The 23,313-nt window shown below is 35.6% G+C and overlaps 1 protein-coding gene across 1 annotated transcript in view; it reads right to left on the reverse strand.

The window, feature by feature from the left end:
* Positions 1-79: 79 nt before the first annotated feature.
* MS3_00008157 (uncharacterized protein) overlaps positions 80-23,313 on the reverse strand; it is a 31,307-nt gene continuing 8,073 nt past the window's right edge. The window contains exons 8-17 of the mRNA XM_051216511.1: positions 21,203-21,287; positions 19,051-19,167; positions 17,958-18,045; positions 15,867-15,917; positions 14,248-14,539; positions 11,629-11,915; positions 6,153-6,280; positions 4,562-4,881; positions 2,793-2,915; positions 80-585 (exon numbers count right to left, since the gene is read on the reverse strand). Coding sequence (XP_051067104.1) covers positions 483-585; positions 2,793-2,915; positions 4,562-4,881; positions 6,153-6,280; positions 11,629-11,915; positions 14,248-14,539; positions 15,867-15,917; positions 17,958-18,045; positions 19,051-19,167; positions 21,203-21,287 — 1,594 coding nt within the window. The 3' untranslated portion in view covers positions 80-482. The remainder of the gene's footprint in view (positions 586-2,792; positions 2,916-4,561; positions 4,882-6,152; positions 6,281-11,628; positions 11,916-14,247; positions 14,540-15,866; positions 15,918-17,957; positions 18,046-19,050; positions 19,168-21,202; positions 21,288-23,313) is intronic.

Genomic DNA, 23,313 nt, shown 5'->3' on the forward strand with positions numbered 1-23,313 from the left:
TAGTTATTTAGGTAAAGCTAGTTTGTAATTTAAAATTATGTTCAACGGTTTTAAAACGTTTGACTTTTCAGCGACCGAATTGACAGTTCGAACCCTGTTAAACCTATTCCAGTTTGGGCAAATGGATAACATCACAAACCTTCAAATACTTAGACCGTCCCTGTTAACGATTTCAATAGATAAATAAGTCATTTAATTTCTTTTAGTAAAGTAATAAGCTTTTCATTTTAAAAAAAGTACAGGCAACAAGATGAAATCGTTTAATAAAATAATCATAAAATGTATCAACTGCTTTGTACTAAGTAAGAAAAAACACACAACCCAAATGGATTGAATAAATATGATGAACATATATACAAAGAGAGTTTCATGTAAACAGCCGTTATATATTAAGCCATATTACATAACTAGATATATATTAATGTAGAGTAAAATTACATTCAAATTACAAAAATAAAGAAACAACAATAGACATTGAAAGATCAAACAGAAGATGATAGGAATAATTGAAGTTTTGATATAATACTGTACAAATTTCCACAGGTTGGTTTACAAGTTTCAAAATATTCTTCTAGTTTTTCAGTTCTATGTAGATATACAGTGTAAAAAATAAAAAAAAATCGATAACAGTGATAATAATAGTAATGATACTGCTTGTAATAACCAATCCCCATGACTACTCTCATATTCTTGTAGAATGTTGGTCTTACTCGACAAAAATGAAAACAATAGCCTACTGATTAAATTTATTGGATTTAGATTTTTATTACAGTTAAAAAGTGACTATGCTTAGAATTCAGAATGTACATGTTCCGTCCTACTTGAGACTCATCACAGCTGCTTAATTCCCGGTACTGGTGTTCAAACTTGGATTTCGATCTAGTACATTTTCATTTAAACTCTAATACGTAATCCACTAAAGCAACTGAGTCCAGATACTTACTATCTTACCTATCAGGTATCGAGACTTATTTTTAAGTTTGTATTTCCTTGCTAAACTTATTGAATAACACGTAGCTGTTCAGAACAAGAAGTAATGGATGAGAGTGGGTGTAAATATCATGAATATAAGGCAACATCTAACTAACAAGAACAAAACGCTCGTTCAAGATTCCACTGGTAGCTAATAAAGAACTTTAATAAAAACTTGTTACGAAATGGGAATATTGAAGTAATCTCATGATGTATGTATAGAAATAGAGATTTGTCAATTGCAATCCTGAATATCACAATAATTAGGAAATACGAACCTTTATAAATATTGGGATAAGAGGTTCCAAAATCATACCACATGTGTGGTTTGGGATAGTTGTTGTGCAATGTCATTAGTCCTAACAGTCGATAGCACAAGCACGTAATTGATAAATGTAAATTACAATATTATTACACAAATCGAATTACATCGACAGTAATCTGTCGTAGTATTCTATTGCTGGGGTATGGATCTAACGTGACTAGATAGGTTCAACTACTAATAAACAACCGCATGTCAACGATGACACAGTTGCACACAAGAAAGGAGAGGTAAGACTAGACTTTTCAAGAAGAAATTCGGCGAGACTCTAATTTAGGGACGAGCCAATCAGAAGCGTAATTACAGTGGATATTCTTCTTTGACATGATTTAAAAACTCGTAGTCCTAACCCTAAACCCTCACCTAACCCTAACCCTCACCCTAAACCCTGAACCTTAACCCTCAACTAACCCTAAACCTAACGAGTTTCTATTCCATATGCATTGTGAATTCAGAACCTCTGAACCTTAACCAAACCTTAACAAGTTTTTAAATCATGTAAAAGAAGAATATCCACTGTAATTCATTACTTTCATATAATATATTTTCACTTTATACTAACTTTCTTCTGATTGGCTAATAATTGTCAAGGTCATTCAAGATTCGTTCAAAGGTCGTCCTTAAATTAGAGTCTCGCCGAAAATTCTAATCAGACTAAAAGGAGTAATCATTAAGGAAAGAGGTTAATTACACATGGGTCCTATATGATTGATATTAAAATCTATTTGTTGCTTAATGGTAGCAGTTCAAAGCAAGAAATAGGTAAATAATGTATGTATTTGTGCTATCGCAACCGGTGTCATGTCACTTCAACTAATGATCATAATCACTGTGCAGAATATGCATTTACCAAGACAATTCAGCCCATACATCTCACTCGATTATTTAAATAGATTCATCGGTGGAAGTTTAATTTATGGACCACCTTTGAGCGACGCTAAAGTGACCTTGAAAACTTCCATCCAATAACTAGGATTAAATGAGTCTTATAGACCAATGTGAGGAATTAGAACCATGATTTACAGTTGATGTTTAGGATTAAGAATTTAATTTATGGTTTTCATCACGAATTGATATCAATTATGATGCCAAAACTCTACTTAGCCAAATGTATGAATGAATTACGTGCCAAAACTCAAGACTCGTTATCTTACATCTGATTGATTCGTCCATAAATTATAATCTCGCCGTTTCATCAATCAATTTGTTATTCTAGAATCTTGTCATAACACTATTCATTTACTTTGTTTACAAAACACAAGTAATTCAATAAATCAACAATAGTAATATATAGTGTGCTAATGTGGTGTGGCAACTCGAACTGATGTATGTACGTACGAAGTTCTATGTTGTTACTGACTGACTGATTCCAAGAGGTTCTTTTCTAATATTAGGTGGTAAAAAAAATCATACTTCTAATTCATATGACAATTAAGCATAAAAATACTCCAGTAGATTTTAAAAAAAAGTGATACACAAATAAAACACACATATCTACCTTAGGTTTCCTCTTAAAACTTCAAATTCAACAGAACCCTGACTAGAATCCATGTAATCCAATGACATTAAAGTGAATCGTACCATTATACGATAGTTACGTGTAGAAAATTTTACAGTTATGCTGATAAAAAAATGAAACCAGGAGAAAAAGCATGAGGATGGGAGAGAGAAAGTTATGTCCAGGGGGTTATCATAACAGAACTATATATACATGTACAATATAGAAAAAGTAATCTGTCTAGCTAGTAAATAGATGTTTGCAAGATAACCATTCTAATTCATTAGGATATGAATGAACTGGTTAATAATCTCGAAATTGATAGCCATCAAATTGAGTTGTTTCAAACTATACACAATAACCTGTTAGATAGTCGGCAGTCCAACACAACGTCAATTAAAACATTGTGCAAGCGATATTGAAACACTTAGTCGAGTGTTTATAAACTGCAACTTCATTAACATAATTCGATTTACATTAAGCAATAGAAAGATATGATAATGACCACTATTATTTATTTGAACATATAAATATTTGTACAAAGGGGAACGGAATAGATATGCGCCGCACAATGAATTTGATTTTTGTATGGGCTGTGATACTCTACCTAGGTGCACAGACCGAAGCGGGTAGTTTACTTAGGGGACCACAAACGGAGCCTGTGACCTAAACGTCTGACCCACAAGGCGGTGGAGCAACATTAAGATACAATCCTATGGTGGCCGGTGACCAACGATTGGTTCATATGCCGTTTGTTCCTTTAGGATAGTGGAGCTCATGTGCACCATTGGTTTGGAATGAGGGTTTTCCAATTCCCCTAGGTGGACTCTCCATGTCTATCAACCCGGTTAAAGCGCCGGACATCCGCATTTCGTCCTCTCAACTTCGTAAAAAAATCACACTCCGCCGCGAGAAGGCAGTGAGTAGAACTTCCTTGGCAGTGGTTATATGCACGTGGTCATGTGAGAGCATTTCGAGGGGGGAGAGATGACTCTTCCTACCCAAGGCCGTAACTAGGGCATTTGGGGGTGATATTGATCACAATTTAGTAATCAGCCAATGTACACACTTTTCAGTGTCATGAAATTGAAATTATAAAGTCGGATAGGAATTAACCGACTTTACATTCTCTATGAAATTCTTGTGTAACAAATAGACTACTATTTATCGGAAAAATTAACTATTAGCTGATGGACTGTTCTCTTACTGGTTAACATATATTTGATTTGGAATAGGCTAAGTGTCCATGAATTGGTAGTGCATCTAGTCATACACGTACAATATCTGCACAGTTTTTGGGCATTTTCGTTCATTCAATAAGTGAGTGTACTCTATACATAAGAGCACGATTTTTACTGTGGAATTTCACTACAAGTTCTGACTTTCATTGTATCTGCCTTTTTTCATTCATCTAGTTGAAATGTGCCACAGTGGAATGTTCATAAAAGACATGTGTATGTAGACAGTTTAAGATGATTGAAATGAGATATCCAGTGAGAAATATTCTCATTTCTTTAATACTTACTAACTAAATTAATTAAAAAAAACATCCTGGAAATTGCTAGATATTGTACGTTCTATTAAGCATTGAAAAAAAAGGATGGTTGACCTTATATAATTGTATTAAACAACTATTTTCGTCTTTGACTACTATAAAGAATTGATTGTTTTTAAGTTTGCTTATCACCTCAAGTTACAAGTTTCCATCTGAACCACACAAAAAAGGTATACATGTGTAAGTATGAAACGAAAAAAAATTTTTCATTTACCTCAATGGTTCAGATGGTGTTAAGTATTCATAGAACGATAATGACTTTTCAACAGGTATCATACTTTCACCAATAATCGATTGATGATGCAATTGTTTTGACTGAAATGGTGTTCTATGTGAAGTTGACAAAGAGTGAACAGCTGTAGATCGTGGTGTTTGTCCAATTAAATTACGTAATTTCTTTGGTGTAAAATAACCACCAGTGAATAGTTGATCGTCTATTGATGTCATAACAAGATTCACATCACATTTAGCTAACCATAAAGAACGTAAATCACTGGCCAAAACCATGAACGGAACAATGATAGTTTCAATTGTCTTGAAATAATCAGAAATGCAAATTAAGTTAATAAATATAGATAAACATTAAATCAAGAATATATAATATCATGAGTTTAGAAATACAATGAGATCCTTGGAATTCACTTAATCTACAATTTAGAAATTTTCTCAAGCCGATAAGTTGTTTATAGTTGCCTGTTTTTCTATAATATATATGAGTATGATAACATATAACACAATTTCACTCTGTTGGTCTGTACTAATGTATGCGTTGGTGAAGATGAAGTTCATTTTGTCTGCCGTATTTCTTCAGTCTACATTAAAATGTAGTGAAATGGTTATGTTGGCTTGAATCAGTAATACTTGCTGGTAGGGTTGCAATATAATAATGATAATTTTTGAGAAATGTTTATCACATTAGGTAGAGAACAACTACATGTAGAAAATAAAACACCATTAAAATGAATGCGAATGAGTTAGCAATCTTTCTAGACATTTAAAAGAATACATTTTTATATGTTTCTATCTCGAGATGACATTAGTTATGCAACCATTAAAAATCATTATGTGCCGATATCCGTGAAAACGATGTAACCTTCATGTTAGAAACCGTCATAGACATTTACCTACTATAAATTTAAATGTTAATCGGTCATTTTTCATCATGAGGTGATATCAACCTAGCAGAATATTGACAACATATTTGATTCATTTCAAGTTACCAAGTTCTGCACAAACTAATTAGCCTTAAAATTCGACAATCGATACAGCTATCCTTAGCTCAGTAGTTAAATGGAGAGATGGTTCGTTGATAAAAACAACTGCCTTACAACCACCAATGTCATAAATTTCAACTTTATTGCTCCATCTACAACGACTTTGACAATCATATATGAAAAAATAACATGTTAATCGAAACAAACTACATAGACCTGTACATGGTAAGTGAGTTTTACATTGCTTTGAAGCTTAACTTAAATTATACCAACGTTTTATAATTCTCCGCTGTTAATATTCAGGAGTATTAATTGATTAATCGCTGTTGTATTATGAGGATCTTGAGCAAATAGCCTCCATGTATGTTTAGAATATTTAACGTGTGGTTACTAGTGGGACATGGGATGTGTGCTTTGAGTTATTCGGGGTTCGTCAGTTAAATGTACTTTCATTCGGGTATTGTTGACCTCAGTACCGAAACTCGGACCAAGTATATTTCGCTTCATGTTGCCAACACATTATCAATTTAAATTATACCTATATTTTACTCACAAATTACACAAGAGATGTAGAAAAAAATATAAACTCACTTCAATTACATCAGCCATTGTAAACCCAATGCATCGTGTACGCAAATTATCATAACCAACTGTATTTAAATATTCAATAAAAATACGAGCAACCGATTCAACGGGTGGACACTCCACGGGACATTCAACTAATTCAAATTAAATGATAAAACAGACAATGAGCACTCAAAAGGATAAGCTAAGTTATTATCGTCAGTAGAATAAAAACATCAAGTAAAGTAATAATTTTAGGCATGATATCAGTGTTCCTTTGAAAAAATCCCACTGTTAACCCTGTGTATTTTAACTAGTCGTAGGTCGATATACTTTTAAAGCCTATATTGGTCAGTTAACGTATAATCTGGTACGTAAAAACATTAGTTTAAACTGTTACATCCTATTAGTACAGAGAGATGAAATTGTCAAGCCAAATACCAGAATAGTATGTGTAGTAACAGTATCAATGGTAATGAGAAATGTTACGCATGGATTTTATTTATTATTTATTTGAACGCATAAATAATGGTTTAAGGAGGCACCAAACATATATGCGCCACACAAAACAATGAGAATGGAAAGAGAAAAAAAGGTGAGGAGCGTAAAAGAAAAAAAGAACAATAACGACCAGATTAGTGTAAGGTAGTGTAATAATAATAATAATAATAATAATAATAATAATAATAATAATAATAATAATAATAATAATAATAATAATAATAATGATAATGATAATGATAATGATGATAATAATAATAATGATAATAATGGGGAGACGGAAAGGTACACCTGGAAGAATTCTTTCAGTTAAGGAAGATACAACCACTTTTTATGAAGAAAGTAAAAGAAGGTTACAGCAGGATCGCCATTGGCTTCTATTCTGAGCCATATCTGATAACGTCTCTAGCCACTGTGTAGCACCATGTCTCGGACCCCAACCAGGGAGTCGTGAAGGACCAACAGAAGCCAGTCCTTTGCAGCTTTCTTTCATACCACGACACCATGTCATGCACTGACCACCTCTCCGCTTTTCCCAACCAGTCCCAGAGTCGGCAAATAATGCACGACGTGGAATTCTCTGGGACAACATTTGGAGAACATGTCCAAGCCACCGAAGTCGGTGCTTCAAGATGGTGACACCAATTGCATTATCGTCTCTGTGCCCGAACACACGATGCCGAACTTCTGCATTACTAACATGGTGTTGCCACTGGATGTCAGCAATCCTTCGGAGACAGCGATGATCGAACACAGAGAGTCGTCTAACGTCCTCAACTCGGAGAGGCCAGGTTTCACAAGCATAGAGCAAAACTGCTCTCACCGACGCGTTGTAGATCCGAACTTTCACAGCCAGACTGACATCACGAAGGCGCCAAAGATGGCCCAGATTGACATAAACCACTCTGGCTTTCACTATACGTGCATTGATCTCATCACTCACACCCCCACCAGCACTTATGCAGCTACCCAGATACACGAACTTCTCAACTACGTCTATCTGCTCACCATCCAGAGCGAGTACAGGATTGGAATCTTGCCAGTCTTGTAGAAGTACTTTACACTTCGAAGGTGCAAATCACATACCATACTTACGGACACTGATTACCAACTGATTAAGTGCGGATTGCATGCCTTGGGCATTATCGCACAGTAAGACAATATCATCCGCATACTCAAGGTCGAGAAGTCTTTCTCCAGACAACAGATCTACACCGCCACTACTTACATCCATCAGAGCTGTTTCCAGAATGCCATCGATGGCAAAGTTGAAGAGGAATGGTGAGATTGGGCAACCCTGTCTAACTCCACTGCTTGAATGGAACAATGGAGAAAAGTGGTTGTACACCCTCATGGAAGATACGACTCGAGAAGAGAATATAAATTGATGAGATAAAAACCCAAAAAAGTTATGAAGAATTCAGAAGCTCAGAATTTGGAGGTATAGGAAAAGTGAGTGCATTTGCGTCACTGTGAATGATTTTGAGTTGTCATTTAAAGACTGTAACCAATGCCCACAACAATCACGGGGACCCCGACCAGGTAGTCTGCACCTATTGACATGGTTAAGTCAAACTGTCAGCGACTTCATGGACTGACGCCATGTATTGGTTCGATCCTCTCCCTTACAATTCACTTCTGCACCAGAAAACCGCTCGTCGAGCTAGGCGGTGGTTAGGTATATGTAACACATGTCCCAACTATCTAAGTTGATGAAGATTTGCTACCTCATCAATCGACTTACCATATTTGGCTGGTACTATATTCCTAACCCAGGCACTGCTTAATCTGTGGGCCAAAAGCACACAAGCAATGCTTCGAAGACACCTATGATTGAATACCAGCAATCTACAAATATCCTCTGTTCTTAATGTCCGTTTCACACCCATAAAGTAGGACGTTGATTCCTGCTGAGCAGTAAACTAGTCATTTGTTTGGCAAATGGATATCTCACCTACACCACAAGCGATGCATGTTGGAAAAGCCGACTGAGTCTTCTGAATCCTACATTAAGCTTAAATTAAATGAAGGTTTTCACTGTTAACACGATTATGTTAACTTTTGTTAAAGATCTATGGATAATTGGAAATTTTCGATTGTCACATCATAAAACTATACTTCTGCTCAGAGTCTGAAAATGAAAATAAACAACTAAGTGATCTTCGAGACTTGGAATCGTGACCGCAAAATTTAAGGATCAGCTTCTCGAAGCCTTTGATTTGTTAGAGTCAAACTCCTACAACAATATCATCAACGCAAGATATCTTATGAATAAGGTGAGGTGTGATATTATTAAAATCTCTTCTTTTTAACTCATCGTTCGCTTATGGGAAGATAGTATAGTTGAAAATGCTAGTTATTCGAGGAAAAAACTTACTAATAAGCTATATTTAAATACAATCTGAAGTACGAATTGACCTACAGACTTTAAAATTGCCTGTTTTCAGTTATTCAACCGACTAGACAATTTTGAACTAATGTCGTATTTAACGAAGTTGCCGAAACGAATAGTTTTTAGAAATGACTAGGTAGGATTCTGATAAATAAAAAATTGATTCACAACCCAAAAAGAATACATACATCCTATGAGTAATCACTCATTTCGGATGATGTTAGGAAAAACTTTTTTGCTGAATACTTATAAAGACGAGTGTTTGATTATTGGTTAGTATTCATTATTTCTTTTCAATGTATTGAAACAACACTAACACTTTTGCTGATAAACCTCAGTGGAATCGATAAATCTAATCAAAGATAGAAATCATCGCACGAAACCGTACTATTCCATTTTCCAGACTACATGAAGATAAAAATGGATATTTGGAAACGCACGCACAAAACATTGAAACGCAAGTTCTCTATATCCCTTATCGTTAAAATCAGTTGTGAAACCTGTTCATTACACCAGAATAGTCAGTTAGTAACAACGTAGAACTTCGTACGTACATACATCAGTCCGAGTTGCCATACCACATTAGCACACAGATGCAGTTGTCGACTCAAATTCCGTAGTGGTAGAGGCGGTAAGAGTAAAAGCAGTAATCGGAAACATTAGGGTTGGAAGATTTTATTCAAGGAGTATAATACAGTGAAATAAATTTGGAAAGAGAAAAAAGAAAGGGACATGAAGAATTCAGAAGAATAGAATTTAGTAGAACACAAAGCAGTGGATGCACCTGCGCCATTGCAAACGATTTTGAGCCATGTCATTCAGGGTCTCTAACCATCGGTTGCTATCATCTCGCGGTCCCCAACCAGGTTGTCTACACCTACCAACATGGCTCAGTCCACTTGTCAGTGACTTCATTGATTTGTGCCATGTTTTGGTTTGGCCGCCCCTAGCTTTCTTCATACCTACTCCTATACCACTGAACATCGCATGTCGAGGCAGTCGGTCGTTGGGCATACGTAACTTATATCCTAGCCATCTCAACTGATCAAGTTTCACTACGTCATCAATTGATTTGCCATCCTTACCTAGTACCTGTTTCCTAACAACTGCGTTACTTACTCGATGGTCCCAGGATATACGAGCAATGTTTCGTAGACACCTATGATCAAATACTAGTAACCTACGAATATCCTCTACTCTTACCGGCCATTTTTCACTGCCATGAAGTAGGACGGAACGAACTGCTGCGCAGTAAACACGTTCTTTGGTTGATAGACGGATATCTTGCCTACGCCATAAATGACGCAAGTTGGCAAAAGCTAGTCGGGCCTTCTGTATGCGTGCTGAGATTTCGTCACACACCAGACCACAAGGGTTGATGAGACTCCCAAGATAAGTGAAGCGGTCGACACGCTCAACTACTTCACTCCCTATTATTAGTTTGGGTGTCGAGGCAGCCCAATCCTGAAGCAGCACTTTGCATTCCGAGGGGGAGAATCGCATCTCGAACATGCTTGCATTGTTCCTTAGGGTGGTCAGAAGACTCTGCATTTTGTCAGCGTCTTCACCAGAATAAGAACATATTAGGTAATAGAAGGTAGTCAGTAAGGTATCCAGGGCACAGATTTTGTGCTTTTCTGAACTCATCAGCGAAATACATCTTTATTCACCAAAAAACTGATTCCTCATGGTAGACTCAATCCACCGTTGCGGTCTGAGACGTTACTTACTACCGAGCGATTCCAGATGCGAGTGGACTGTAGGACAGAGATGTTTACAGCTGATTGTTTAATAAACAGTTACCGAAGTTACGTTTGCCCGATCTTTATTGCTGATCAAATTTAATAGGTGAAGTTGGAATCCAGACACTAGTCTAAGTGAACCGACATTACGTGCACTATGACGAGATGGTAGGTGGTTAGAAACAGTCAACAAAAAACTTTGAACATTGCTTTCGTGCATTTCAGCGCTCATTTCCTCAAAATTACAGGAATGCTTTTGACGAGTACCGAAGATCAGAGTCAGGATTTTCAGCACTAACACTAAGACAGTTCTATTGTACAGATGTTTCACTAAAACGTACAGTAATTTATAACCTATATATGCAAAGTACATCAGATCCATTGGTCAGAGAAAAATAGCAATAACCTACTTTGGAAAAGAATAAAGCAGCTATCAGCTGAGGAGGTGATCAGGAAAAGACATTGGAGGTGGACAGGACACATTTTTACAGAAAACAAGTCCTAACTTCGAATCCTCAAGGTATAAGAAAAGCAGGCAGACCAAAGAATACATAACGAAGAAAACTGGAAGCAAGGATCAAGACCATGAATAGTATCTGGGTAAAACTAGAGCGGAAAGCTTACGACATATTTGGATTTACATCCCTGGTTGGAGGCCTATGTCTTAAGAAGGGTAAGTAAGTGTTATAAATAATTGGTACGGCCTATCATTACTAGGTATGTTGTAAGTTATCTTAGACAAATCGGTGGTACTAAGTAAATGGCATCCACACAGAGATTTAATCTTAGTGAACTTTAGATCTAACAATGGAAAAAAAATTAAAGAAAGTTATGACAAACATTACAATAACCAAACAATACAACATACCATCTGCTGGTGCGACAACTTGTACACTGATCACTTTCAGATTTTCCGGATTAACTGTCGTCTGCATATCGTCATCATCATCTTCTTCATCGTCATCACCGTCATCATTACCGTCAATGCTTTCATTACATTGATGATTATTGTTATTCTTTCTATCAGAGTCATCAACTAACAGATCGCATACTTGACAAGTTAACAAGAAATTCACTAGACCAAATAATGTTGATACTTCATACATATGATTATCTTTGTCAAACGATGTACATGTTATACGACAAGGTGAAAGTCTATTAGAGAAACAATAAGAATCTATATGTGTTTAAAGAAATATTCCTTTATTTTAAAAAAAGACAACGAAAACTTAACTGATATTTTGATTTGATAGCCTGATCAAGATGTGATGTCATCATTTCATGAAGTGATTGACTTTTAAACAGAAGTCGTAGATCTTTTTAGTCAGAATTAGAGAACCTAAGATGAAGCAATTTATGATCCGTTGCAAAAGCATCAGTGGATTTATTCTTTATTGTACACTGAATCTTGTGAATTCAATCATTTAGACATAAAGCAACCAAGTTGGAATGTCATTCGAAGATAATAATTAGCGATAATGGAACGCAGTTCTTGTCTGTCACATTCAGAATTTGATTGACAGGATGGGATTAACTATGTCTAAATACTCAATCTGACGATCAAGTCGAACATTTTGTTGGCATATTAAAAAAAACCTATGAGCAATTTGGAAGAAATGAGGATCATCGAAGAGATTTTACAGATTCTTATGCTCATCTAATGTACTAAACTGAGTAGCCAAACAGTTAATGGGGTCTCCTCTCAAGAAACTTTACTAGGCTGAAAATTACGTACATCTATCGAAGCTAGTTATCCAGTCCCAGGACCTGAGTCCAAATGAAACGGATTATTCGATAAGAAACTCAATTGATACCATGGAGAAGAAAGATGATTGCTTACTATGAATTTGGAGATATTTGTTACGGACAATCAGTAAGCACCCATAACATAGATATTCCATTGAATTATGTAAAGAAATGGAAATAACCGTCATGAAGTGTCAGTAGGTTCATAAATTCAGGTGCATCAGCCAATATAACTAAAAACGCCTTCGATTAACACCAACGAGAACCGATGTGGAATATCCTCAGACATTGTAAGGTACATTCGAGCTCAAGTCTCGACAAAGTCAGACCAGTTACTGAAAGGATAAAAAACGATAACTCTTTATTGCCTAGAAGGTGGAGAGACAGGAAGGCCAGATCATTTATTTTAATCGAAGTGAACTGTAACAACGGATCCTACGAATATGCTCAGACAGAAGGTGTTAGTAGAACAAACACTTGATTAACGCATCTTTCGTACAGGTTAAAGTTGGAGTAAGCTGAATGGTCAATTTTCAACTAAACAGGAGAATTTAATGCAATTGGTTCCCTTTGTGAATTAAAATAAAGCCAGAACGAACATGGATACAGAATAACATGAATTCATTATATTCCGTAGTTTCTCATCAGCTGCTTACAACAATATATGTACTGGAAGTTTACAATTAGGTAAGATGTAATGTGAAACAATTGACACAGATGAGTGAAAGGAATTGAAATGACAAAGGTTATCAATAATGACTTTCTATATGTATGTGAAATGACAGGTCGGTGGTCATTTGGTGTTGGAAACCAAAAAATAAAAGGGATGGGTGATGCATTAGTTATCTACCTCTGAACCTCACTTAACTAATGCATTACTCACCCCTTTTATTTTTTGGTTTCCAACACCAAATGACCACCGACCTGTCATTTCACATACATATAGAAAGTCATTATTGATAACCTTTGTCATTTCAATTCCTTTCACTCATCTGTGTCAATTGTTTCACATTACATCTTACCTAATTGTAAACTTCCAGTACATATATTGTTGTAAGCAGCTGATGAGAAACTACGGAATATAATGAATTCATATTATTCTGTATCCAGTCAGAGGAAGTTGATAAGCTGAGAAAACCAAAATGTTTCTGTTTGAAGTTTATGTATACACTGACATTCTTTTGCTAAATTAAATTTACTTCCTATTTGCTTTGAAATATATTTACGTTAATGTCCAAAGTCTTGTTTAAATTTGGGAACGAGCCGAATAAAATAAAATGTCAGTTTGGTCATCTTTTAGATTTCAAAAATTTTAATTTATGGAATTTGTTCGAGCATAACCCAATTGTAAATGTCTTGCTACCAAGATACAGATCCACTAAATTACAATAATCTTTTATAGACATGATTTACAAAGGCCCGACAACACAGATAAAAAGTTATGACACGGTTTAAATTCAAGTACGCTTTAAGCACTGTACAAATAATAATACATGTAAGTAGTTTTCTTCTTCGATTGACCTCTGCTGAAGTACCACTGAAAATCAAAGTGTACTGTAGACAATTATGTCGTCCTAGAACGGGTCTCTACAGAGGTGAATACCCACAACCCTGACAGAGATCGAGCCCCAGACCTTTAGATACGGTGGCAAGCACTTAACCATTGAACTATAACATTTCTAACTTACATAAGTTTGAGATATAATGAGGTAACAGTAAACAGAAACTTTTGGAAGCTTACAGATTTATTAATTGTCTCGTAACTATTGGTTCGAGTCTGCTCCTATCATTATTATTACAATGCTGGATAATGGATGTTTCACTGATCGGTATGGGAAATAATTCTGTACAGCCGATAGAACGATTAACTAGAGTGCTTGAATTATACAGTTCCTCTTGACGATTTTTTTCTGATAATTCTTTCAACTTTTTTTCCAAGTACTGTTTTCTTTGGAGTAACTTTTTATTTGATTGACGTATTACAACCTGACGTTGAGTGGTTTCATCAATTTCTTGTTTGATTCTATTGAGTTCTAAGAGAATAATAATTAAAGATTGGAAGAGAGATTACAGTGGAAAGAAGAATGAAAATATTAAGAAAACTAGTTTACACTGTAAACGCGAATAGTGATGGTTATTTATTTAAACCAATCATTTGTGTATCATCAGTGCATACTGATGGTGAGTTTTAAAAACTAGGATGAAACTCGTATCTAGTGCTCTTGATGTGGTTTTCAATAATTGGCTATCTAAATGTAGACCTATGATGTAAACGATGAGAAAACCATTTATGTATGTAATTTGCAAAAACCATGTGCATGTATATTGATTAGAGGGCTTTGTAACTGCCTGTTTATTTCATTGCTAAGAAGAAATCAGATTATTCAGTTTTTTGTTGCTACATGTTAGTTCTTTCTTCAAAGGATAACATCAATGGTTACCTAATTGGTTGTCGTTACTTTTAGCTTGCTAACTGTTGTATAGCCAGAGTAGATTTTCAATTTTTAATTTCTCACGGAACTTAAAGTTGTCTTGAGAGTCTCATTTCCCATATTCCTAGTAGGTTGTGGATTAACAACGTTGAAGTATTGTTGTGTAAGTAGTAGTAACAACATCGTATTAGAAGAATCCTCAATTGTTTGTAAATAGAATTTCCCTTTAACCAACCTCCACTAATTTAGTCACTATTATCGAAACATGACGTTTATGTAAGAATAAAATAATAACAATATAAAAGCGTTGATCAATCACTAAGTAGTAACCTATCTCATGTTTATTTATTTATTTATTTTAACATATAGATATTGGTACAAGGAGGCACCAAATACATATGCGCCACACAAATCTCATTCGATATGTGTGAGGGCTGTGATACTGCCCGGGTGCCCAAACCGAAGCAGGTGGTTTTCTTAGGGGGCCACTCCCCTATCTCATATTTATATAGTCCTCAATGTTAACTAAAGTCTGTTGATAAAATTAAGACGTAACTAATAGTCTATTTGATCGTTTATCGTTGTACGTACTACTAATTTGATGAGTATCGACGTCATGTAGTTCAATTTTCCCCACTGATTCTCAATGTGAGTAGGTAATAGTTGTCAAATAAAAGGGGATTACTAATTTAATTCTAAAACACATTTTTCTAACTATAAACAATTCAACAATTATATTTTGTACTTATGATAATCAGTAAAATAAAAAGACTATAGTATTTCAAGGGGAAAAGTGATATTTACATCACATCAATTAAGGCAATAGTTCTTTCATGTTTTGAGTGTAGCATATTTCTTGATTCAGTACAGTAATACAGGATTTTCTGTAACTTTTGAAATGCTTCAAATATATATAATTTCAACTCACTTTGAAGTATTTCTTTGGCATACGTCTCGAGTTCTAATAATTGTTCCTGCTCTAGAATATTTAATAATAAATAATTTTGAAAATTTTAGTGCATTTAAACGTTGATACATCAGAAGATCAATCAGAATAATGATATATATCAGTTAATCACTCGAACATAACAAAGAACCTAGCACACGTGTACGTCGGTTCAAGTTGCCAAATCCCATTAGCACAAGATGAAATTGTCAAGGTAAATCTTAGCGTAGAGGTAGTAACAGTATTCACAGAAAAGATTAGACAACCAAAAGATAATATAAAAATGATTTTGAGCCATATCACTCAAAGTCTTTAAACATTGGTTACGACAATCTCATGTGAACCCCTTGCATAAATATATATTTATTTAAACCAATAGTAATACGAGTAATTGGAAACTAAAACTGATCTGGTCTTCAAATGAATTTCAAAATGGAAACAAAAGTACAATTTACAGTGAATGTAAAAAAATATGCTTACATCTAGTTATACGTACCTAAGTAAACTATAATGATTCATTGAGAATTAACACTTTGTATATAAAAAGTAATCCAATTTACAACCGACAACAGCTATAAATAACTTGTTGTACTTTAACACAGAACACTTAATTTACATGTTTAGACCCGACCATTGCAGCTACCTTGACGTAGTGTTCGAGCTTGCCTGTCGTCATGGACCGACTGGCTATACTGGCTGGAACAATCGTTCATCAAGGCCCTACTATGCCAGTCAGGCAGGTCGGTTGAAGAACGGTAAAACCAAAAGCAGCAAACCCAATGTCCGAGGGCGTAATCGTACTACTGACTGTACAAAAGTGTGACAACAGTAATGTGTTTCCCTCAGAAAACCAGGATAGCAGCGATGCTGCCCTCTGACGAAGGATGGGTGGTGTCTGATAAGGTCCACCCTAATAATGCACACCTCGCCTTATCCAAAAAATATCCGCCTCCAGTGGTAAGGCCTCAACAAGTACGGAGGTGGAATTTGTTGACAATTATACAATTCAAATGTCTTATATTTTCTATCGTTTCTATGAATTCTTAAGATGGTGTAGATAATGTGTTATTATTAATAATTGTATAACTGAAATATTATCTATGATGAGAACTAATGTTTAAAAATCCAGAATACTAAAAGATTCAATGAGTCTCCTCCTTGTTTAAGAGCGAAAAGTGAAGAATGTCTGAAGTTGCAGTGAGTTTAACAATGCTAGAAGTGAAGTAGATGTGACAACTGGATGATAATAGCTTGTGTTACATTATGACGAATTGAAATGTGCACAATAAATGTAATCTGACTCAGCAGTATAACGTGTTATGTATTCACCAATATGCATGGCTTAACACAATAGTAAATGTTTTTATGAACTGATAGCATGTCTAAGTTTAGTTCCTTTTAGCTTTCCTCCAACCCACTTCTACTCCACACATTTATTATTATTATTAACGTGGGTTAAGGTAAGCGATGGTTAAAATTACGTAATATATATCCCAACTACCGCATCACTATACTTATCAAATATCCATATTTTGGAATTAAATGTGAAGTTAAAAAGACGTAGCGCCAGACCATGGAGATATTGACTGTTAAACTGAGCCATTTATGTAAGTACAGACTACTTAGTTAAGGTGAGAGTAATTATCACAACCAATATCTAGAGAATTTCGGTGACATAGCTAATAGCCGTGCCCAATGGAGCAGATCCATTCACTTTCTATCTTCCTTTAAAATCTGAGCCCACAAATCGCATTATGTCTTTCTGTATACTTAATATTATTACTGTTACTACCACCGATACTGTTATTCGTCCTAATACACTGGGATTTGTCTTGAAATAGTTTCATCTCCCTGTGTTAATATGATATAGCAGATTAAATCGATGTAAGTATGTATCAAGTTCTACGTTTTACATGACAGATGACTGATTAAAGTCAAGAATTATAAAACAGCACTCTTTGAGCTTTCTAACCTAATAACATTAAGTAGTAGCATCCAAAGTTTAACTAAAAATAATATTCATTGTGTACTTTTATTATTTAAAAAGAAACGATAAATTCAATCAGTATTTACCTTGTCGTTTTTGTTTTAGTTCAGATTGTTTTTGACTTATCATTAATTCAAGATAATCATTCAATTGGTTTAAATTATCAATTTCCAACTGTGAACAAAGAAAGATATTTTAAAAAACACTTAGATATGAATTATGAAAAAGCATGAAATAGACTCTATTAAGCATAGATATATACATTTCAGTTCTATAGATCGATCACTGTACGAACTGGCTAATAATGATGTCAGCGTTTGTGAAGTTAAATGATACAAATTCAAATTTCATAAGGAGTATCAATTCCTTCAAGATTGAATGTGTTACTCGCTGATAAGTACCGATTAGCACGGAACCTAAGTAGGTTCAGGGTATACCAGTTGCTACCTCTATTACATAACAGAATTATGTGTAAAATAATTTAAAGTATAATCATGTGTGATAGATATTTTTTCTTCCGAAAATTATGTGTTGGGACTTGATTGATGATGAGTGAAATTCCATATTGTCTCTCAGTAGTTTTACTTTACATATTCAATGCCTGAAGGATATCTATGATCAAAAACCTAAAGTCTACGCATGCTTTTTCCTTTAACGTTTCAGAACCATAAAACAAAACACAGAGAAGTTCTGAACAGCACACTCGCTCCTTTGCTCGCAGAAAAACATTTTGTTTTGCCTACATCATAAGTGACGTAAGTTGGCAAAATTCAATCAAAATTTCTGAATCTATAACAAGATGTTGTCAGCCACCAACCTATCATGGGATATGAGACTGTTAAGATAAGTGATGAACCCGCTTAACTACTTCCCAACCTATGATCAATCTAGGTGATGAATATAGACTAGTCCCGAAGCAACAATTTGCACTTAGATAGAAAGAAACATATCCTAAACATACTTGTATTGTTCCTTAAGTCGATCAGAAAACTGTTTTATATCAACATCTTCATTATATAGAACAATATCATCTGCACTGTGATAGTCAATAGTTGTCTCTGAGTTTCAGTCAATCCATAACATGAATTAATCTTCAAACTGTTCAACAAAAATAAAATGAATAAACCAAGCATAGAAAAACAATCAAAATGTAACAACAACAGAAACAAATAAGATTACATTTAATTCTAGATTACGAGCAGATATATTCTCATCGATAATTTGATAAATTTCTTGTTGAGCAAATTTTGAACAAGTATGAAATAATTGTTGTGCACCAGCGATAAATTTTAAATGCTGAAAAACAAACATGGAACTTTGAATGATATTGAATATTTTACATCACATGAAAACATATCGACATATTGATATATGCGTGTGTATGTGTCAAGATAGTTGAGAGGTTTCAGTCTATTTTTTTCCTCTGATATAAGCCGAAGTGAATCGGGTCAGTCAGTTGGAAGATTTTATTCAAGGAGTATAATACAGTGAAATAAATTTGGAAAGAGAAAAAAGAAAGGGACATGAAGAATTCAGAAGAATAGAATTTAGTAGAACACAAAGCAGTGGATGCACCTGCGCCATTGCAAACGATTTTGAGCCATGTCATTCAGGGTCTCTAACTATCGGTTGCTATCATCTCGCGGTCCCCAACCAGGTTGTCTACACCTACCAACATGGCTCAGTCCACTTGTCAGTGACTTCATGGACTTGTGCCATGTTTTGGTTTGGCCGCCCCTAGCTTCCTTCATACCTACTCCTATACCACTGAACATCGCATGTCGAGGCAGTCGGTCGTTGGGCATACGTAACTTATATCCTAGCCATCTCAACTGATCAAGTTTCACTACGTCATCAATTAATTTGCCATCCTTACCTAGTACCTGTTTCCTAACAACTGCGTTACTTACTCGATGGTCCCAGGATATACGAGCAATGTTTCGTAGACACCTATGATCAAATACTAGTAACCTACGAATATCCTCTACTCTTACCGGCCATTTTTCACTGCCATGAAGTAGGACGGAGCGAACTGCTGCGCAGTAAACACGTCCTTTGGTTGATAGACGGATATCTCGCCTACGCCATAAATGGCGCAACTTGGAAAGAGAAAAAAGAAAGGGACATGAAGAATTCAGAAGAATAGAATTTGGGAGAACACAAAGAATGGATGCACCTGCGCCATTGCAAACGATTTTGAGCCATGTAATTCAGAGTCTCTAACCATCGGTTGCTATCATCTCGCGGTCCCCAACCAGGTAGTCTACACCTACCAACATGACTCAGACCACTTGTCAGTAACTTCATGGACTTGTGCCATGTTTTGGTCTGGTCGCCCTTAGCTTTCTTCCAACCTACTAATTTTGATCGACAGTCAAGTAGAGCATATGTCTCCTATCAGCGACATGCTTATTGAAAACAAAGCTCATCACTGTCAGTATAAACCTTCAGAGTATTCTAAACGCTGAATAACCGATAAATAACAGTTGTACAATGCTTAAATAACTAGTTGTATAATCATTGTATAGTTTCTTTGTTTGATTATCCGATAGCCTTTTAATAAAAATCGATGTTTGTAAATCAGTAATTTACAGAATGAAATTTCAACTTTTCATTTACACAAATCAAAACATCCTATCCACTTATATCTCTATAATCTAACTAAACATTTGCATTACACCAACATAAATAACGAACTGATTAGCTTATTTACTAGGTGCCTAGGTATGAGACACATTCTAATTGTGAGTGCTAATGATACTACCCAGTTGCCTAAGCTGAAATAGGTGGAGCTGGATTCGAGGATGGAAATTTATCGAACATCTTAACCCATAGACTACTGCTCCGCTTAAACAGCAAAATTTCATCCAATAAAAGAACCCCTAGGAAAATGAAATGACTATAATAGTTATGAATAACTTTAGCTAACAATAAAACATATCACTAGAAATATAAGTAAAATATTATCGATTAGAATGAAATACTCAACTGTCAATAATTACTATTACTTTCATCAGGACTGATCAAAGTCTAGCGATATAAAGAAATCAAGTTAGTCAAACATTTAGAAGTTACTTGAGTTTATAACCAGTGATTACAGCATGAAGTTCCGATACTCATAAATAAATCAATACTTGTTGATAGTGACCAAAACAGTGCACTACAAACTGATTAAATGAAAATTACATTGTGACATAATTTGAAATATTTATGATGGGCCCTCCACCACCACCACAAAATATTACTGTTAAGTTATAAGAGCTACACACAATACACCCTTGTACAGATTAATAAAAGAGAAAAACTAGTCATTGATTTCAAATAATCTTACCTCTATCAAATTCATTTCAGATACGTTCTTTGTAACTGATTTTAATTGAGGCGAAATCAATACAGTACTGATTCGTTCTAGATATCTAAAATTAATTTTACAATACCTAAGTTTACCAGTTACCTTATTTAATTACACTAATATAAATTTAACACTTAAAGATACAACAAATTATTCAAATGATAAAATATTTAGAGTTAATATCTTGGAAAAGAAGATAAATTATATTTTAAGTAAAATAATGCATGTTTAAATGAGTGTGTGTGTGTGTGTGTTATTTCAAGCAGATATGTGATATTTTCAGTTTAAGTGATAGCTGGTGTAGGAATTAGGTTGAAGAAAAGTTAGTTGTGACCAAACTATGACATGGTATCAGTTCATGAAGACATCAACTGTTTGACTGAGCCGTATTGGTAGGTGCAGACTGCTTCGTTAATGTAAGTTTGATTATCGTGATCAACGGTTAGAGACTTTGTGTGGCATAACTTTCGATGATTCATGATTTTACAGGTGAGTTCAGCTTTTTCCTTCCTTTATATCCCAAGTTTCAGAATTCTTCGTAACTTTTATGTTTTCCCATTTCACCAATCCCTATTTTTCTTCTGGAATCATATCTTTTATTGTTAAACTTTTCTGTTATCACTAATAGGGTTACCACTTATACTACTCTGGTATCTCGCTGAGTTGATTTGGTGTGGTAACTTGAACCACCGTATGCATGTGACAGGTTTTACGTTATGCATGACTGTTAACTGAGATTTATTTTTATACCCATAATATAAAACAGTTAACTAGAGGAAACAATACACAAAACGAGTGAGAAGTCTGAACTATTAGGACCTCCATAAATGTTTAGAACAGTGAAAGGAAATAAGAAAAGGGTATTATCATAAATGGGGGGCTATTATAAAGAGTTGTTTTTCGAAGCGAGACATCAGGGCTGCCTTCGATTCGTTGGACAGGACTGTTCTCTGGGATTGTCTATTGAAGAAGGGTGTGCCTGAGAAGTTTATTAACATCCTAAAAGCCATATATAAAAACACCTCAGGCAGAGTGAGGGCATACAACCACCTCTCTCCATTGTTCCATTCGAGCAGTGGGGTTAGGCAGGGTTGACGAATCTCACCATTACTCTTCCAATTTGCCATCGATGGCATTCTGGAAACAGCTCTGATGGATGTAAGTAGTGGCGGTGTAGATCTGTTTCCTGGAAAAAGAATTCTCGACCTTGAGTATACGGATGATATTGTCTTACTGTGCGATAATGCCCAAGCCATGCAATCCGCACTTAATCAGTTGGTAATCAGTGTCCGTAGGTATGGTATGTGCTTTGCACCTTCGAAGTGCAAAGTACTTCTACAAGACTGGCAGGATTCCAATCCTGTACTCGCTCTGGATGGTGAGCAGATAGACGTAGTCGAGAAGTTCGTGTATCTGGGTAGCTGCATAAGTGCTGGTGGGGGTGTGAGTGATGAGATCAATGCACGTATAGTGAAAGCCAGAGTGGTTTATGTCAATCTGGGCCATCTTTGGCGCCTTCGTGATGTCAGTCTGGCTGTGAAAGTTCGGATCTACAACGCGTCGGTGAGAGCAGTTTTGCTCTATGCTTGTGAAACCTGGCCTCTCCGAGTTGAGGACGTTAGACGACTCCCTGTGTTCGATCTTCGTTGCCTCTGAAGGATTGCTGACATTTGGTGGCAACTCCATGTTAGTAATGCAGAAGTTCGGCATCGTGTGTTCGGGCACAGAGACGATAATGCAATTGGTGTCACCATCTTGAAACACCGGCTTCGGTGGCTTGGACATGTTCTACGAATGTCGTCCCAGAGAATTCCACGTCGTGCATTATTTGCCGACTCTGGGACTGTTTGGAAAAAGCGGAGATGTGTTCAGTGCATGTCATGGTGTCGTGGTATGAAAGAAAGCTGCAAAGGACTGGCTTCTGTTGGTCCTTCACGACTCCCTGGTTGGGGTCCGAGACATGGTGCTACACAGTGGCTAGAGACGTTATCAGATATGGCTCAGAATAGAAGTCAATGGCGATCCTGCTGTAACCTTCTTCTACTTTCTTCATAAAAAGTGGTTGTGTCTCCCTTACCTGAAAGATTTCT

Source organism: Schistosoma haematobium, chromosome 4 (genome assembly GCF_000699445.3).
Source record: "Schistosoma haematobium chromosome 4, whole genome shotgun sequence".
In the NCBI taxonomy this organism is placed as follows: domain Eukaryota; kingdom Metazoa; phylum Platyhelminthes; class Trematoda; order Strigeidida; family Schistosomatidae; genus Schistosoma; species Schistosoma haematobium.